Source organism: Aotus nancymaae, unplaced genomic scaffold (assembly GCF_030222135.1).
Source record: "Aotus nancymaae isolate 86718 unplaced genomic scaffold, 86718_ANA_hifiasm-v0.15.2.pri h1tg000002l, whole genome shotgun sequence".
Classification (NCBI taxonomy): Eukaryota; Metazoa; Chordata; class Mammalia; order Primates; family Aotidae; genus Aotus; species Aotus nancymaae.
Window position 1 is genome coordinate 52,627,947 of NW_026988413.1, and position 19,026 is coordinate 52,646,972.

The window sequence follows — 19,026 nt, forward strand, 5'->3', positions numbered from 1 at the left end:
AAGTACCCAACTAGGTGCTAGAGAAACGGGAAAAGGCACTTAGGCCCAGCCCTCAAACTGGATCAGGGACGGTGACGGTGGTCCACACCTCACCTGCTCTCTCTGCCCTGACACAAGCACCAGGCTTGCACTGAACTGTGAGCTGTAGAAAGTCCAGGTCCCGGTTGCAGCCACAGGGGAGTCAGATGTATCACGTGACCGCGCCGGGTGGAGGGAGGCTGAGTTGCGTGGCTGAGATGCCAGGCGGTCACCTAGCAACAGCGAACCGCAGAGCAATGGAGACCCGCAGCAGGGAGCTCCAAGCCGCGGAGTATTTGGAAAAGCATCGGATCAAGGAGCTGGTGAGCTACCTCACCAGCGCCCTTTTATTTTTCCGGCCGGGTAAGCGCCCCTATGCCCCAGTACAGCCCTCCCTCCACGCGGGGCTTGCTTTCCTCATGAAACCCCCTCTCGCACACTCGCTCTCCCTGCCTCCCAGACACTTGAATCTTTCTGCTGCTTATTAACTCTGTGACCTTCAATTAAACGACTTCTTGGGGTTTTTTTTTTGGAGACAGAGTTTCGCTCTTGTTGCTCAGACTGCAGTGCAGTGACGCAATCTCGGCTCACTGCAACCCTCACCTCCCGGCTTGAAGTGATTCTTGCCTCAGCCTCCAGAGTAGCTGGGATTATGAGCGTGAGCCACCACGCCCAGCTAATCTTTGTATTTTTAGTAGAGACGGGGTTTCGCCATGTTGGCCAGGCTGGTCTCGAACTCATAACCTCAGGTGATTTGCCCGCCTCGGCCTCCCGAAGTGCTGGGTTTACATGTGTGAGTCACCGCGCCCAGCAGTGTTGGTTTTTTTAGATGGAGTTTTGTTGGAGTGCAATGGCGCGATCTTGGCTCACTGTACTTCTGCTTTCTGGGTTCAAGCCATTCTGCCTCAGGCTCCCAAGTAGCTGAGATTACAGGTGCCTGCCACCACGCTGGCTAATTTTTGTATTTTAGTAGAGACAGGGTTTCACCATGTTGGTCAAGCTGGTCTTGAACTCCTGGCCTCAGGTGATCTGCCTGCCTGCGCCTCCCAAAGTGCTGGGATTATAGGTGTGAGCCATGGCACACGGCTGAAGTTTTCAATCTGATAAGACAACTAAACAATTGATAGGGTAGGATAGATGTTCTAGAGATCGCTTTTCCTGTCCCCCCTCCCTTTTTTTTTTTTTTTACACATCTGAACCCCCTACAAAATTTGAATCCTTTTGTAATTTGGGGGTGATGTATCATTTAAAAGTTATATTAAGGTGAAAATGGTTTTATGTCCTCTCCAGGGTGCAGAATTTTAATTTGTCTGCCTCCATATGGAGCGTCAAAAATGCCAGAATTACGATTTGCTTCTGTGTAAGGAAATGGAAATACCAAGCATTCCAACTTTGCCAAAAAAAACACCCAACCAATATGATCATGTATAGGGTGATAAAGTTCTTGCTAGTTGTTTTACATTATTAAATATTAAAAAAAAAAAAAAAAAGCGAGGCACGAGATGGTGCCAGTGCACTCCATCCTGGGCAAGAAAGTGAGATTCCATCTCAGAAAAATAAAAATTCAAAAATAGGCCAGGTGCAGTGGCTCAGGCCAGTAATCCCAGCACTTTGGGAGGCTGAGGTAGGCAGATCACTTGAGATCAGGAGTTCAAGACCAGCCTGGCCAACATGGTGAATCCCTGTCTCTACTAAAAATACAAAAATTAGCCGGGCGTAGTGGTGGGCGCTTGTAATCCCAGCTACTCCTAAGGCTGAGTCAGGAGAATCATAAACCCGGAAGGCGGAGGTTGCCGTCAGCTGAGATTGCACCGTTGCATTCCAGCCTGGGCAGCAGAGAAACTCTGTATCAAAAAACAACAAACAAAAACAAAACTCTGTGATAAAATAGAAATTGAAGAGAAATAAATGAATGCCTTTAAAAAAAAAAAAATGTACTGAGGAGGCTGTGCGCAGTGGCTCATGCCTGTAATCTCAGCACTTTGGGAGTCCAAGGTGGGCAGATCACGAGGTTAGGAGTTAAGACCAACCTGACCAACATGGTGAAACCCTGTCTCTACTGAAAATACCAAAAAAAAAAAAAAAAAAATTAGCTGGGCATGGTGTCATGCCCTTGTAATCCCAGCTACTCTGAGGCTGAGGCAAGAGAATCGCTTAAACCTGGGAGGCAGAGGTTGCAGTGAGCCAAGATCATGCCACTGCACTCCAACCTGGGTGACAGAGGAAGAACTCCGTCTCTGGGGGCAAGGGGGAGAATGTACTGGAGAAAAGTTGCTATCAAACTAAATTTTTAAAAATATATTTTTTGAAAAAGTGACTGCTGTCTTTTGGTAGCACTTGGTACTGTAATGTTGAAAACAGTCTGGGCTGGAGGTGGTGACTCATGCCTGTAATCCCAATACTTTGGGAGGCCGAGGCAGGAGGATCACTTGAGCCCAGGAGTTCTCAGACCAGTCTGGGCAACACAGCTGAAACCTCTCCTCTACTAAAACTAAAAAAATTATCTGGGGCATGGTGACACATGTCTGTGGTACCAGCTACTTAGGAGGCTGAGGTGGGAGGCTTGCTTGAGCCTGGGAGGTTGAGGCTGCAGTGAGCAATGACTGCACCTCTGCACTCCAGCCTAATATTATACATCAAGACAAATGTTGGACCAGTGCACGATGGCTCACACCTGTAATCCCAACACTTTGGGAGGCTGTGGTGGGCAGATCGCTTGAGTTTAGGAGTTCATAGACCAGCCTGGGCAACATGACGAAACCCCATCTCTACCAAAAATACAAAAAATTAGCTGCACGTGGTGGTGCATGCCTATACCCAGCTACTCTGGAGGCTGATGTGGGTGAATCTGAGAGGCGGAGGTTGCATTGAGCTGAGATTGCTAGTCAGGCCAGGTGTCAGTGTAAGACTCCATCTCAAAAAAAAATTTAAAAAGACAAATACTACTTTTCCTTATAGTAACAAGGGATATATTATGGTACATTCATTATATAAAAATATTTGTCAACATTTATTTTTCAATTTCACTTTTATCAAAATGGATGTATGGAGTTTAAAAACTGAAAAGTACTCCAAAGCTTATAATGAATAACAACAGCATTCCCGTCGCCATCCCCAGCTTCTACCGTACAGAATGATTTCAACTGTTCAAGCAATATTCTTTGCTATTTATCTTGAGATTTCTAAATAACAGACCTATATTGCTGCTGTTTAGTTGTTCTCCCTCTAGGTTTAGATATTAGCTTTATGCTGTGGAAGATGAAAATGCGGCTATCTTAAATTAGCATACACCTCATACACCTGTTGCCACTCACACCCATCTTCTGGATAAATTTACAATTTTGCTATCCTCAGTATTCAGAATTTTTAATATTAGGCAAGTATCCATAACTACTATGCTGATTATGTTTCCCTTGTTTTCCCTGGTTAATAATACGTTTAAAATTTTGGTTTCCATTTGTGTGATCATCACTAGTTCATCCATATCCTTTTTTGCCACAATACAGCTCTACTCTCATTACATTTGCATTCATTGGGTAATTGCCCCCCACCACCATCCCACCTCTGCACCCCTAGCTCTGTGTCTTCCTGCTCCAGTCTGCACTGACTGCTACACAGTGGTTATTCATGGCTTCCCCTCACTCTGATCCTAAAACAATTCCTCGCCTCTCTCTAGTGCTCAGAGCCTGTTTCATGGCACTGCCAGCTCTCCCTGATTCTTGCTCTACCCCTTTCTTCTGGTGCAGCATGTCCTTTAGTGGCTTCCTGAGAGAGTATACTTTGAGGGGTAAAGATTTTGGGAACTCACATAAATGAAAGTGTGAGTTCCTACATGTAAAACTTTAATAAACAGAGTGGAGGCTGAGCACGAAGGCTCATGCCTGTAATCCCAGCACTTTGAGAGGCCGAGGCGGGCGGATCACTTGAGGTCAGGAGTTCAAGACCAGCCTGGCCAACATGGTGAAACCTCATCTCTACTAAAAACATAAAAATTAGCCAGGTGTGATGGCGCACATCTGTAATCCCAGCTACATGGGAGGCTGAGGCAGGAGAATCAGCTGGACCTGGGAAATGGAGGTTACAGTGAGCCAAGATTTCACTGTTGCACTCCAGCCTGGGCAACAGAGCGAGACTCTGTCTCAAAAAATAAAATACAGAGTGGATACAATTTTAAGTTGGAACATACTACCCTCAGAATTTTTAAGGCATTGCTCCATTGTCTTCTAATTTCTCATGTTGCTCTGAAGAATTTTGATGTCGTATGTCATCAGATTCTTGATCTGGGTATGAGACAAGTTCATTCTGGAAACTTTTTAGGACTTTTTTTTTATCTTATCCCTAGTGACCTGAATATTTTCATGCCTTGGAATGGTTTTCTTGTTGTTGTTGTTGTTAATGGATTGTTCTTTGGGTACTTCATGGTCTTCTTAAATTCGGAGACATTTTTCTTTCAAGTTTAGGAAGTATTTGCTTATTTTCCTTTACCTATATCTTTCTTTCTGGAATTATTAGTTGGATATTGGACATCCTGGCTTGATTCTCTAATTTTCTTTACATCTTGATATGTTGTATGATAATCTTTATCAGAAGAATGCAATTTATGAATCTACTGCAGTTTCTCTTGAGAATTTACCAGATTGTTATTTTGATGCCCCTCACTGGCATACACTTAGATTTCCTGTCTTCATTAGTGGTTTTTTATGGGTAAGATGACTGTGTGAGTTATCATCCAAACCAGGGATATTTTGAGTGAAAACAGGTGCTATTAATAATTATGCCAGGACAACATAGTAAACTAAGACTGTCCCAGGCCAACTGGAACATTCAATTATTTTGAGTATGGGTATCTTAAACATGATATGAAAACAAAAACACTTTAAAATTCAAAAACAGACTGGGCACCATGGCTCATGCCTGTAATCCCAGCATTTTGGGAGGCCGAGGCAGGTAGATCACCTGAGGTCAGGAGTTCGAGACCAGCCTGGCCAATGTGGTGAACTGCTGTCTCTACTAAAAATACAAAATTAGTGCTAGCTTTGGTAGCACATATACTAAAATTGGAATGATACAGAGAAGATTAGCATGGCCCCTGTGCAATGATGATGCAAATTTATGAAGCGTTCCATATTAAAAAAAAGAAAGAAAATACAAAATTAGCCAGTTGTGGTGGCATGTGTTTTTAATCCCAGTTACTCAAGAGGCTGAGGCAGGAGAACCCGGGAGACAGAAGTTGCAGTGAGCTGAGATCCTGCCACGGCACTCCAGCCTAGATGACAGAACGAGACTCTATCTCAAAAAATAGATTGAAAAGACAAAAGCACCATGGCAGCCAGTGGATCAACTGAATGAAAAATTGGTTTTTTTTTTGAGACAGAGTTTCACTTTTGTTGCCCAGGCTGGAGTACAATGGCGCGATCTTGGCTCACCACAACCTCTGACTCCTGGGTTCAAGTGATTCTCCTGCCTCAGCCTCCCGAGTAGCTGGGATTACAGGCACGCGCTACCACGCCCGGCTAATTTTGTATTTTTTAGTAGAGACGGGGTTTTTGCCATGTTGGTCTGGTTGGTCTTGAACTCCTGACCTCAGGTGATCTGCCCTCCTCAGCCTCCCAAAGTGCTGGGATTACAGGCATGAGCCACACCTGGCCTGAAAAATTAATTTTTCTGAGTCACAACATAAGCCTATTTACCTGATCTGCATGAATTTCCCAAGAGTCTCTGAGAATCTCAAACAGTTATAATAAACACAAACAGAGGCCTTCATTTGGCCATCTCGGTCACAACACAAAATCACACTCAAAGAAGTGCAGTCATTCCAGCAATCAAGAGTAATTTGAAAGGAATCAAAAAGACTTTTAACTCATAATCCACAGTAAAACCACTGAAAAGTCCTTCCTCCTTGTTCCCAGCTGTATTCTCCACAGCAGCTGCAGAGCCTGTCAGGTTACAAATCCATGACACTCAGCCCATCCAACTCTTCCCTCTCCTGCTCCCTAGCTTGCATTTTTCTCCCAGATCTTTATTATGTCAACCAATTTAGCATCTTGAAGATTCTTTTTTTTTTCCTCCAGCACAAAAAGCTTTGAACCTATCTGGCAAAAACAGAATTTTCCAGTAGAAGCCATTATGGGGGAAAGAGAATCTAAGCAGATAAAGACAAAACTCTCTTTAGTGGAAGGGAAGTCTGGGAATACTCACACATTAATTATATACCTATCACATAAATAACGTATCAGTTTTTTTTAAATGGGTACCACCTTTTTTTTTTTTTTAAGACGGAATCTTGCTCTGTCGCCCAGGCTGGAGTGCAGTGGTGCATCTCAGCACACTGCAACCTCCATCTCCAGGGTTCAGGCGATTCTCGTGCCTCAGCCTCCAGAGTAGCTGGGATTACAGGTGCAAACCATCACGCCGGGCTAATTTTTTTATTTTTAGCAGAGACAGGAGTTTTGCCATATTGGTCAGGCTCGTCTGGAACTCCTGACCTCAATCCTCCTTGACCCCCCCCAAAATGCTTGGATTACAGGTGTAAGCCACCGTGCCTGGCAGTGTACCATCTTTAATAATGTAAAGTCCTTAAAACATCTTTATAAACACCAAAGTTGGGGAGAGGAAACCGTAGGTTCAGAAACACTGAGCTGGAGTAAGAAGGTAATGAAGCTAAAGAAGGGGTTGGCTGGCATGCAGAATACATATACAGTGGAGAGGAGGCAGATGGAGAGCAATGGCAGAGGAGGGTGGACTTGTCCTTTTAGTGTTGGGGACCTTAGCCTGAGGTGGCATAAGTTCCTTTGAAGTCATTTGTTTTGTCCTAAAAATTCATGAGATCTGTTATTCTGTAGATATACCCATTTCTTAATATAAATGTTTTATATTACTCACCAAGGTATGATTGATGCTTAGGAAGACACGCTAGCCTTATCCTGTGTCTTTTGAAGGCCCTGGTATTAAGACATTTGTCCCAGTTTGAAAACCTTGGAATTCTATAGTTGCAGAAAAAAAGACCATACAGCTTGATTGGCCAATTACTATTGAGGAAACAGGTACGCAGTCCTCCATTCTCAATTTCAAAATTGTGAAAGCTCTGAAAACCAACAGTTTCATACATCATTTAACAGCAAGACCTGACCTGATCTGAAATAATTTGGTAGGAAAACCTGGCCTCAGTTAGGGTATATTGGAAAATGTAATTGCTAGCTATTACAAAAATTAGCTGGACATGGTGGCAGACACCTGTAATCCCAACTACTTGGGAGGTTGAGGCAGAAGAATCTCTTTTTTTTTTTTTTTTTTTTTTTGAGACGGAGTTTCCCTCTCATTACCCAGGCTGGAGTGCAATGGCGCGATCTCGGCTCACCGCAACCTCCGCCTCCTGGGTTCAGGCAATTCTCCTGCCTCAGCCTCCTGAGTAGCTGGGATTACAGGCACGTGCCACCATGCCCAGCTAATTTTTTTGTATTAGTAGAGATGGGGTTTCACAATGTTGACCAGGATGGTCTCGATCTCTTGACCTCATGATCCACCTGCCTCGGCCTCCCAAAGTGCTGGGATTACAGGCTTGAGCCACCACGCCCGGCCATAGAAGAATCTCTTCAACTGTGGAGGCAGAGGTTGTAGTGAGCCAAGATGGTGCCACTGCACTCCAGTCTGGGTGATGGAGTGGGACTCCATCTCAGTATATATATATATATATATATATATATATATATATATATATACACACACACACACACACATACACACACATATATATATACTGAGATGGAGTCTCATATATATATATACACACACACACACACATATATGTGTATACATATACACATATATGTGTATATATGTGTGTGTGTATATATGTGTGTGTGTGTGTGTATATATATATATGTATGTATATGATATGGTTTAGCTGTATCCCTGCCCAAATCTCGTCTTGAATTCCCATGCATTATGTGAGGGAGCTGGTGGGAGGTAATTGAATTGTGGGGGCAAGTGTTTCCCATGCTGTCCTCTTGATAGTGAATGAGTCTCACGAGATTGGATGGTTTTTTTTGTTTTTTTTTTTTTGGAGACAAGAGTTTCACTCTTGTTGCCCAGGCTGGAATACAAAGGCGCAATCTCAGCTCACTGCAACTCCCGCCTCCTGGATTACAGTGATTCTCCTGCCTCAGCCTCCTGAGTAGCTGGGTTTACAGGCACACACAACCATGCCTGGCAATTTTTTTTTTTTTTTTTTTAAGTAGAGACAGGGTTTCACCATGTTGGCCAGCCTGGTCTCGAACGCCTGACCTCAGGTGGTCCACCCTCCTTAGCCTCCCAAAGTGCTGGGATTACAGGTGTGAGCCACTGCACCTGGCCTGATCTGATGTTTTTAAAAATGGGAGTTTCCCTGCACAAGCTCTCTTTGCCTGCTGCCATCCATGTAAGATGTGACTTGCTTCTCCTTCCTCTCTGCCATGACTGTGAGGTCTCCCGCCATGACTGTGAGGCCCCCTCAGCCATGTGGAACTGTAAGTCCACTAAACCCTTATACTGTATAAATTACCCAGTCTAGGGTATGTCTTTAGCAGCATGAAAATGGAGTAATACTGTATATATATATTTATATATACTGTGTATATAGTGTATATGTACACCATATGTTTATGTATATGTTTATATATACACCATATATATACACAGTATATATATATACACACAGTATTACTCCATATTATATAGTACATATATAAATGTATATATAAACATATGTAAACATATATACTGTATATATATAAGAATGTATATACACAGTGTGTATATATAAACACACATATGTACACATATATATACACCATATATATAGTTGCTGGCTGGTCAGCCTCTCCCAGTGATAATTCTATGCAATATAAGGAGGGAATATGAAGTTTTAGGGGATGGCTTTAATAAAATTATACATTAAATAACACAATTATATTAATAGTAACCCAAATGAGAAAGATTGCTGTGGGACTGGTAGAGTAAAATGAAATTTGAAAGCTATTGAGAAAAAACTCAGTAGAGACCATCATGACTGACTAGATTTGACCATTGAAGATGCTTCCCATATTTTAGTTAGTAGAGTGTGGTAAAGTCTGCAAGCTTTAGAAGCACATTGCCTGGATTCATACTGGCTGTGTGGCCTTGAGCAAGTGACTGTTGTGAGGAGTAAATGAAGTTATCCATAGAAAATGCTTCACATAGTATCAGGCATATAGTACCAGTTACATTTACGTAACATAGTTGGTTAGTAATATTTGAATCTTCCTTTCATGTTTTAAAAAGGTTCTGTCTTTATATATTTATGCTGTGAGCATTTTCAAAACTTTTTTTTTTCTTTTTTTCGAGACAGAGTCTTACTCTGTCGACCAGGCTGGAGTGCAATGGTGCGATCTCAGCCTCCTAGGTTCCAGCAATTCTCCTGCGTCAGCCTCCCAAGTAGCTGGGAATACAGGCACCTGCCACCACATCCGGCTGTAGTTTTTTTTTTTTTTTTTTTTTTTTTTTTTTTGAGACGGAGTTTCGCTCTTGTTACCCAGGCTGGAGTGCAATGGCGCGATCTCGGCTCACTGCAACCTCCGCCTCCTGGGTTCAGGCAATTCTCCTGCCTCAGCCTCCTGAGTAGCTGGGATTACAGGCACGCGCCACCATGCCCAGCTAATTTTTTTTTGTATTAGTAGAGACGGGGTTTCACCATGTTGACCAGGATGGTCTCGATCTCTTGACCTCGTGATCCACCCGCCTCGGCCTCCCAAAGTGCTGGGATTACAGGCTTGAGCCACCGCGCCCGGCCCCGGCTGTAGTTTTTAGTAGAGATGGGGTTTCACCATATTGGCCAAGCTGGTCTCGAACTCCTGATGTGATCCACCCACCCTGACCTTCCAAAGTGCTGGGATTACAGTCGTGAGCCACTGTGCCCAGCTCAAAACATTTTCAAAAGCAGAATACAGTATAAATTGTAGTATCCAAGCATAAACATTATAACATCTCATGCAGCCTAAAAGGATACACAACAATAAAACTGGTTTGGGTTTTCATCAAAGTGGTACACCAAGTTCCATTAGCAGGATTTATTTATTCAAGCCTTAAAAAGATAGTGAGTTGAAATTTAAACTTGGCCTTTTTCCAGTTTCTGAGTTTGACACATGGTGCAGGAAGAAGAAACAGACTTCATACAAAATGTGACTGCCTTTAGTAGCCTATTTATTGCTGGAACCTGCTTATACAAGTAAGGTGCAATACTAGATTTAAAAGTCTACTTCTGGTTTCAACACATAAATTCCCAGGGATGAAGATGGAGTGAAAGCCTATAAAGATTTTAAAACATAACCTGAGTGAAGAGAAAACCTAAGGAATGGGAGAATATATTTGCAAACTATGTATCTGATAAGGGGTTAATATCCAAAACATGTAAGAACTCAATAGTAAGAAAATAACCAATTTTTGTTTAATAGGTAAAGGACCTAAATAGACATTTTTCTGTAGAAGATAAAGAAGTTACCAACAGGTATATGAAAAAGTGCTCAACATCACTAATCGTCAGGTGAATGGAAATTAAAACCCCAATGAGCTATCACCTCACACCTGTTAGAAAGGTTATTATCAAGAAAGATGGCTGAGCACTATGGCATATGCCTGTGGTCCCAGCTACTCAGGAAGCTGAGGCAGGATGATCACTTGGGTCCAGGAGTTCAAGACCAGCCTGAGCAACATAATGAGACCCCCCCATCTCTAAAACACTAACAAAAGATGAAAGATATCAAGTGTTGGCAAAGATGTGGAGAAAAATGAACCCTTGTACAGTACTGGTGGGATTGTGAATTAGTACAACTATTATGGAAAACAACATGGTGGTTCCTCAAAAAATTAAACATAGAACTTACCTGGCGGTCCCACCACTGGGCATATATCCACAAGAAATGAAATCAGTATGTTGAAGAAATAGCCGCACTTGTGTTTATCGCAACATTATTCACAATAGACAATATATAGAATGGCCTAAGTGTCCATGGATGAAGAAAACGTGACATATATAGACAATGAAATACTATTCAACTTAAACAAATGGGCATCTTATCATTTGCAACAACATGGATGAACCTGAAAAACATTAAGTAAATCAGGCACAGAATAATACCTCATGATCGTAACTGTACGTAGAATCCGAAACAGTCAGATTCATAAAAAGAGTAAAAGAATGGTCATCAAGAGCTGGAGGGCAGGATTATTGGGGAGATGTTGGCCAAAAGACATATAATTTCAGACAGAAGAGGAGTACGTTCAAGAGATGTACTGTATATCATGGTGACTACAGCTAATAATACATTTTATACTTGAACATTGCTAACAGAGTAGATTATACATGTTCTCATGAAAAGTAAAAGGGGACTTCAAAAAGTTCATAGAGAAATGGAATTAAAAGATTAAAAATTAGCTTTGCACAGTGGCAGTGTCATAGCTAATGAGGTTTATCTGAGGCGCGATTATTGCTAATTGAAAACTCTTCCCAATACCCCACTGTGATGACTTGCAGTATAGTCAGCATTGGCAATTTTTGACAGTCTACGGAGACTGGAAAAAAAAAAGATTAAAAATTATTTCTCAACATAAGCTCTATCAAATTTGAGATGATTTTGTAAACAATGTTACCAGCCATTAAGTCCATCCCTAAAGAACTGAGGGTCCTGGGAATTTACCCAAGTCAATGCAGTCTTTTTTACATCATTAAAGAAAAATGGGTGCCCTTTAAAGATTTTTTAAGATCAGAAAACAAGTCAAAAGGAGACAAATGAGGACTGTAAGGTGGATGCTAATGATACCCCATTGAAACTCTTGTAAAATTGTCTTGTTCCATGAGAGGAATGAGCAGGAGCATTGTTGCAGTAGAGGACATTCTGGTAAAATTTTCCTGGGCTTTTCTTTAAAGCTTTGTCTAACTTTCTCAAAACATTCTCATAATAAGCAGATGTTATTGTTTGGGACTCCAAAAAAATCAACAAGCGAAATACCTTGAGCATCCCAAAAAACTATTGCCATACATTTGTTCTTGACCAGTCCACTTGTGCTTGGACTGGACCACGTCAGCTCTTGGTACCCACTCCTTTGATAGAGTTTCTCTTCAGGATCATACTGTAGAACTTTCATCTCATTTCAATTCTTTGAAGAAACGCTTCAGGATCTTGATGCTACTTGTTTTAAAATTTCCATTGAAAGCTGTGCTTTTGTCTGCAGCTTATCTGGTACAATGGTTTTGGCACTGATTGAATGGAAAGTTTGCTTGACCGTTTCAGTCAGAATTGTGTAAAATGAACCGAGATGTCTATGGTTTGAGCTGTTGTTTGTGCTGTTGTAAATCTTCTTGTATTAGGCACAAACAAGATTAATTTTGTTCCTCACAAATTGATGTGGATAGGGTTAGAGTGAAATAAGATTGGCCATAAATTTTAACAGTTGGTTGGTGATGGGTTCATTATACCTTTCTGTCTACTTTTATAAACATTAAATTCTCAGTAATGATGTAACTCAAATTTTTTTTTTTATTGCATTTTAGGTTTTGGGGTACATGTGAAAAACATGCAAGGTTGTTGCATAGGTGCACACGTGTCAGTGTGATTTGCTGCCTTCCTCCCCTTCACCTATATCTGGCATTTCTCCCCATGCTATCTCTCCCCAACTCCCCACCCCCCGGTAACTCAAATTTTTAAAGAACATATGAGTTGTCCAAGCATGATGGTTCATGCCTATAGTATCAGCAATTTTGGGAGGCAGAGGTGGGAAGATTGCTTTGAGCCCAGGAGCTTGAGCTGGGTCTGGGCAACACAGCAAGATCCTGTCACTGTTTAACTTTAAAAATATATGAGTGAAGCTTAAGATTGAAATGATAAAATGATCAAGCAGCAAGAGTGGTATGTAGCATCCAAACTGCTCTATCTCTACTCCTTTCGGCTGCTTTTCATCATGATTGTCCTGAATTATTTCTGAAAAGTGGGTTGTTCTTGATTTTTCATTTTTAAAATTGCTTAAACTATAGCATATTATTTATCCAAAATACTGCTTTTATATCAGAAATGAGTACATACACTTCCTAAAAGACCATATTTATTCCAAGTCTCTGTATGTATATATATCTCTCTCAAAAAACATACATACATATATATGTATGTATGTATGCATATGTATTTTTTTTGAGATGGAGTCTCACTCTGTTGCCCAGGCTGCAGTGCAATGGCACGATCTCTGCTGAGGGCAACCTCCACCTCTTGGGTTCAAGCAGTTCTCCCGCCTCAGCCTCCCAAGTAGCTGGGATTACAGGCATGCGCCACCACGTCCAGTTAATTTTGTAATTTTAGTAGAGATGGGGTTTCTCCATGTTGGTCAGGCTGGTCTCAAACTCCCAACCTCTGGTGATCCGCCCCCTCAGCCTCCCTAAGTGCTGGGATTATAGGCGTGAGCCACCACGCCTGGCCTATTTATAGTTTCTCTGCTCTTTAGGTGGCCAACTTCTTTCCTGCATTATGCTGTTCCCTCTATCTTTCTGGTTTTCAACCCCATCTACAATTTATATATAGTCACTTGGGGAGTTTTTCTAAAACATGCCCAGGTCCAATTTCTGTAGTTTTCTATTCAATCATTGGAGATAGGGCATTTGTATTTGTAACTATTTAAGTTTTCGATGTCTTACCTTCTTGCTGAACTGTTTTATGAAAAGTAAGGCCTGTGTCCCCAGTGCCTAGTACAGTGCCCCTGCTACAGCTGTTTAATAATTGTTAAATGACTACTTCTATTTGCAACATTTTTTTATTTCATATCAGAAAGAGCTGGAACTATTCTTTTGCAGAAAAACCAAGAGAATATTTAATATCTCTATTGGAACGTCTGAGAATTGCAAAAGTAACAGGCGTAGCATTCCCTTTCTTTATGGATAACTCTAATGTTGTATCTATGTTTGAGATGATGGACTCCTCCAACAGAGGCACCATATCATTTGTGCAGTATAAAGAAGGTCAGTACTTTCTACAAATTGAGGTAATAGTTTGTGGCCATTCCATAATTTTTTCCAGCAGAAAATCATTCTCACTTTGTAAATTTTCATTTCTTCTCATTATTTTACAGCCCTAAAAACCCTTGGTCTGTGCACTGAAGATGAAGATTTAGAAGATGATGGACACAGAATCACTTTGGATCAATTCAAGGATGAAGTGTATGTTTATTGTTAAATGACAACTATTTTAATAAGGTGGCATGATTTTGAAATACAATACCTTTTAAAATAGGTTGCTATCTTTTGAAAGAAATATTTTGTTCCCTTGAAATTTTCAGCTGACTGAAAAGTGAGGCGAGGGAAGGCTAACAGTAAAGTCTCTAAGCTCTGGAACAGTAAGTTCCAGAGGCAGCTCCATTCTTTTGTTTTTTGTTTTGAGACGGAGTCTTGCTCTGTAGCCCAGGCTGGAGTGCAATGGTGTGATTTTGGTTCACTGCAACCTCTGCCTCCTGGGTTCAAGTGATTCTTCTTCTTTAGCTTCACGACTAGCTGTGATTACAGATGCGCACCACCATGCCCAGCTAGTTTTTGCATTTTTAGTAGAGACAGGGTTTCACCATGTTGGCTAAGCTGGTCTCGAACTCCTGACCTCAGGTGATCCACCTGCCTTGGAGTCCCAAAGTGCTGGGATTACAGGCATGACCTTCCGAGCCCAGCCTGCTCCATTCTTTTCTTAGTGGGAAGCCCCAGCAATTCTCAAAGGATGAGGTGAAGAAGCATTAATATGCTAGGACAACTAACAAACGCTTTGATCTCAACACAGTAGCTGGAAACTCTATTTAAAATATATCCTAATGGAATTTATCTCAAAATATTTCCTCAAAATTATAAAGTAAATGTTTGTCAATAGCATAGGCTGCATGCTAGTCTGATAATTTTAGATTTGAGATATTATAGGATTAAAAGTACTAACCCAGTGTTAAATAAAGTCAGAGAAAAATGAATGGAATAAAATTTAATAGTTATAGAAAGTTTCCAGGGAATCTAGCTCAATTTTTTAAAGAATTTTTACTCTGAGGTTAATCAAGAAACTATTATTGAATACAGCACCCAAGGTCAAGAAAAAGTTACAAGAAAAAAACTTCTGAGATTTTTGTCTCATCAGTTACATAAATAATAAAAATTTTTTTTTTTTTTTTTTTTTGAGACGGAGTTTCGCTCTTGTTACCCAGGCTGGAGTGCAATGGCGCGATCTCGGCTCACTGCAACCTCCGCCTCCTGAGTTCAGGCTCTCCTGCCTCAGCCTCCTGAGTAGCTGGGATTACAGGCACGCGCCACCATGCCCAGCTAATTTTTTGTATATATTTTTTTTTAGTAGAGACGGGGTTTCACCATGTTGACCGGGACGGTCTCGATCTCTTGACCTCGTGATCCATCCGTCTCGGCCTCCCAAAGTGCTGGGATTACAGGCTTTGATCCTCTGCGCCTGGCCTAAAATAGGAGTATTTTTCATTTCCCACAAATATCCTCTTTATTCACCATCTCACACAGTTTGTTTGTTTTTTAGAGACAGGGTCTTGTTTACTTACCCAGGCTGGAGTGCAGTGTCAAAATCACAGCTCCCTGTAGCCTTGACTTCCTGGGCTCAAGCTATCCTCCCACCTCAGCTTCCCAAGTAGCTAGAACTACAGGCATGCAGCAGGGTCTTGACATGTTGCCCAGGCTGGTTTCGCACTTCTGACTCAAGCAATCCTCCTACCTTAGCCTCCCAATATGCTGGGATTACAGGTATGAGCCACTATATCTTGCCAGTTTTCTTACGGAAATACAGTGAATTCCCAAACTAGATATAGTAGCCTCAATTATAAATATGAATTCTAAAGTGAGTTAAAAAAAATTTACTGTTTGATTATCCACAATAGAATTTCCCTTAATTAGCACAGGAAATTGAAAGTTGGTTATAATATGTCTGCTCTTTTATTCAACAGACATACTTGGCATTTATATTTGTAAATAGAACTTTTCATTGTTTCGTTTTCTGTTTTTGTTTCCTTAGGAACAAGAGGATTAAGGAAATATGGTCAGCATTCTAGTAACACTGTAAGTCCAAGATAATAAATGATTCTATAAAGTTTTCCAGTTTCATTAATTCAGAATTTCATCATATAACTTGAAATCAAACTGGCTTCTTAAAAAGCAAAAAAAAAACCATTTTCTGAAAGACATTATTTTCCAGTATTAGGCCAATTGGTCCTCAAATTAAGTAGAATCTCAACATCTTGTTGAGCCAGTTTGTATATTCCAACTTCATTTAATGCTGCTGTGGCAGGAAGTTGCCCTGAAGCTGACTGCAGTACATCTTTCAGGAGTAGTGCAGAACCGACGTTCAAATTCAAAACAATACAGGCTTCTTTTATACTGTTTAGGGAAAACAAAGGAGGGAAGTGAGATCTACATTATCTGCATCATCCATATTACGACAATTTGAGAATCTAAACAGCTCCTCTGCACTGCTGGTCCACATGTTCACTATAAAAATAGGGATTTATTGGTTCTTTTAACGTGGTAAGTTAACATGGTAAGACTACACAGGTGCAGAGTTTATATTTCTTTACTATAAGGTACTAGGATCCCTATTTCAATATCTATCCATTTCTCTAAATACAATACTGCATATCAACACTCTATTAAATATAGGTATAACTTTAAGTAGATTAGAATATGGGAAAAGACAAAAATAAGGGATAAAATAAAAGCAGAAAGAACATGAAAATAAATTTTAAAAACAAATAGTTGCCCGGGTACAGTGGCTCACACCTGTAATCCCAGCACTTTGGGAGGCCGAGGCGGGCGGATCACCTGAGGTTGGGAGTTTGAGACTAGCCTGACCAACAGGGTGAAACCCTGTCTCTACTAAAAATACAAAAAATAGCTGTGCCTGGTGGCGTGTACCTGTAGTCCCAGATACTACGAAGGCAGAGGCAGAGAGGTTGCAGTGAGCTGAGATTGCACCACTGCACTCCAGCCTGGTGACAGAGCGAGACTCCATCTCAAAAAAAAAAAAAAAAAAATTCGTATACTGAAATATGTAAACATAAGCTTTCATAAGTTTAAAATGAATGCTTTATAACCTGACGAAACCAAACAATTTAAATTTCACTTTTTTTTAAGACATGGTCTTGCTCTGTCACTTAGGCTGGAGTGCAATTGCATGATCATAGCTTGCTGCAGCCTCAACCTGGGCTCAAGTGATGCTCCGGCCTCAGCCTCCCAAGTAGCTAGGACTACAGGTGCACAACACCACACCTTGCTTTTTTTTTTTTTTAATACTTTTTGTATGGGTGGATCACAAGGTGAAGAGATCGAGACCATCCTGGTCAACAAGGTGAAACCCGTCTCTACTAAAAAATACAAAAATTAGCTGGGCATGGTGGCGCACGCTTGTAGTCCCAGCTACTCGGGAGGCTGAGGCAGGAGAATTGCTTGAACCCAGGAGGCGGAGGTTGTGGTGAGCCGAGATCGCGCGATTGCACTCCAGCCTGGGTAACGAGCGAAACTCCGTCTCAAAAAAAAAAAAAAAAAAAAAAAACTTTTTGTAGGGATGGAGTCTTGCTATGTTGCCCAGGCTGCTCTCAAACACCTGGCCTCAAGCAATCCAGCCACCTCTGCCTCCCAAAGTACTGAGATTAGAGGTGTGGGCTACTATGCTTGGCCTATAATTTAAACTTCAAATCAACTAATTCTGAAAACATTTGTAATTCTTATATTTATCATTATATTTAGAACCAAAATTAATGTCAAATGTTTAAGGAAACAAATTTCTTTCAGTCCTAGCCTATTATTAGGTATTAAACATATTTGTAATTTATTTTGTGAACAGGGCACAACTGTACTTGCTCTTATTTTCTGTTTATTCCTCCGGTAACTAAGCAAATAGAAGCATTAAACCAAAAACTAGAAAACAAAACCCAACATATAACTTACACCTAGTTCTGGTCAACTTTTTGAGGTCATGGGTCACCTCTATCATTTTGGTTTCCCCCTTGTGCGGTAAGCATACAGTAGACAATGTTTTAAAACTTACACTGATCTTATCCCATCCCAACATCTCCAGAACCCTAAAGTTAAAAGGAGTTAGCCTCCTATAACAATTTGATACATGAATATTAATTGTTAAATGTTGAACTTACTGTTTAAAATAATTTTCTGGTCTCTTGCAATAGTGAGAAAACAAAGGGAAAAGATTCCGAGTCATATCAAACTGCAACTGGGCTGCTCCTCCTTCATTGAAGTGATTAGCAAGAATTATCTGAAACAAAGAAGAATTCATGTAACCGTTGTCTTTATTATCACAGTCCAAAAATAGTCTATTCTTACTTACTTCTTGGTAGATGTATACATCCAGCTTCTCGACAAGCATTTGCCAGAACATTTTAAATAAGGAGAAACAGAGCTGCTGCTCCAGCTGCAGTAAATGGTCTCGTAGTGTCAGCAGTAACGGGCAGGCTGAACTGGACAGGGACATGACTGCCTGCTCTGACTGAGACGGCAAGGACAACCATCTGGAAAAAACATTCATTTTTACCACAGAATTTTCATCAGTTTGTATTTTTAAAGTTTTTAAACCATTTTAAATTTGAGGAAGTGTTCTGTGCTGCGGCATTTTGGATAAGAAAAATACACAGCCCAACATTAAAACCTCTATCAGAAAATAAAGTACCTGTATTTATATTTTCTCTCTCAATTACTCTTTAATATGAGGCTATTTCCAAAATATCCCCAAATGTTAATGTGAAATACTGATATAAAGAAATTAAAATTTAAAATGTCAATTTTAGCATTTTTTTATTATTATTATTATTTTTTTTTTTTTGAGACAGAGTCTCACTCTGTTGCCCAGGCTCAGTGGCTCAATCTTGGCTCACTGCAACCTCTGCCCCCTGGGGTTCAAGTGATTGATTCTCCTGTCTCAGCCTCCCAAGTAGCTGGGATTAGAGGTGCCCATACCACACCTA

General features: G+C 40.9%; 2 protein-coding genes and 2 non-coding genes across 7 annotated transcripts in view; 3 read left to right on the forward strand and 1 right to left on the reverse strand.

Moving 5' to 3' along the window:
• The first annotated feature begins 224 nt into the window (after window positions 1-224).
• Window positions 225-18,836, forward strand: EFCAB10 (EF-hand calcium binding domain 10). 3 transcript variants are annotated; one of them, XM_012456306.2, is made up of 5 exons: window positions 225-381; window positions 13,868-14,032; window positions 14,143-14,230; window positions 16,068-16,111; window positions 18,235-18,836. In XM_012456306.2, exons 1-4 carry the CDS (start codon window positions 237-239, stop codon window positions 16,102-16,104), a joined length of 435 nt encoding a protein of 144 aa, XP_012311729.2. In that variant the 5' UTR covers window positions 225-236; the 3' UTR covers window positions 16,105-16,111; window positions 18,235-18,836. The 3 variants fall into 3 exon arrangements, with proteins under 3 accessions (XP_012311729.2, XP_064230698.1, XP_064230696.1); XM_064374628.1 differs by having other exon boundaries at window positions 225-341; window positions 13,981-14,032; XM_064374626.1 differs by lacking the exon at window positions 18,235-18,836 and adding an exon at window positions 16,438-16,715.
• LOC135274280 (U6 spliceosomal RNA) lies at window positions 5,046-5,150 on the forward strand. The gene has a single exon (XR_010342122.1). It is a non-coding gene; the product is annotated as a U6 spliceosomal RNA (small nuclear RNA).
• On the forward strand, window positions 11,463-11,602 carry LOC135274595 (U4 spliceosomal RNA). Its single transcript, XR_010342382.1, has one exon. It is a non-coding gene; the product is annotated as a U4 spliceosomal RNA (small nuclear RNA).
• RINT1 (RAD50 interactor 1) overlaps window positions 14,213-19,026 on the reverse strand; it is a 33,352-nt gene continuing 28,538 nt past the window's right edge. For both annotated transcript variants that reach the window (XM_064374617.1, XM_012456303.3), the window contains exons 13-15: window positions 18,393-18,573; window positions 18,202-18,320; window positions 14,213-16,429 (exon numbers count right to left, since the gene is read on the reverse strand). In XM_064374617.1, coding sequence (XP_064230687.1) covers window positions 16,237-16,429; window positions 18,202-18,320; window positions 18,393-18,573 — 493 coding nt within the window. In that variant the 3' untranslated portion in view covers window positions 14,213-16,236. The remainder of the gene's footprint in view (window positions 16,430-18,201; window positions 18,321-18,392; window positions 18,574-19,026) is intronic.

Excerpts from the sequence above, each read along its gene's own strand:
- EFCAB10 (XM_012456306.2), top strand. The coding sequence starts at position 237 with ATGCCAGGCGGTCACCTAGCAACAGCGAACCGCAGAGCAATGGAGACC. Across the intron at positions 382-13,867 it reads CCTTTTATTTTTCCGGCCGG|AAAAACCAAGAGAATATTTA; the intron begins GTAAGCGCCCCT and ends ATTCTTTTGCAG. Across the intron at positions 14,033-14,142 it reads ATTTGTGCAGTATAAAGAAG|CCCTAAAAACCCTTGGTCTG; the intron begins GTCAGTACTTTC and ends ATTATTTTACAG.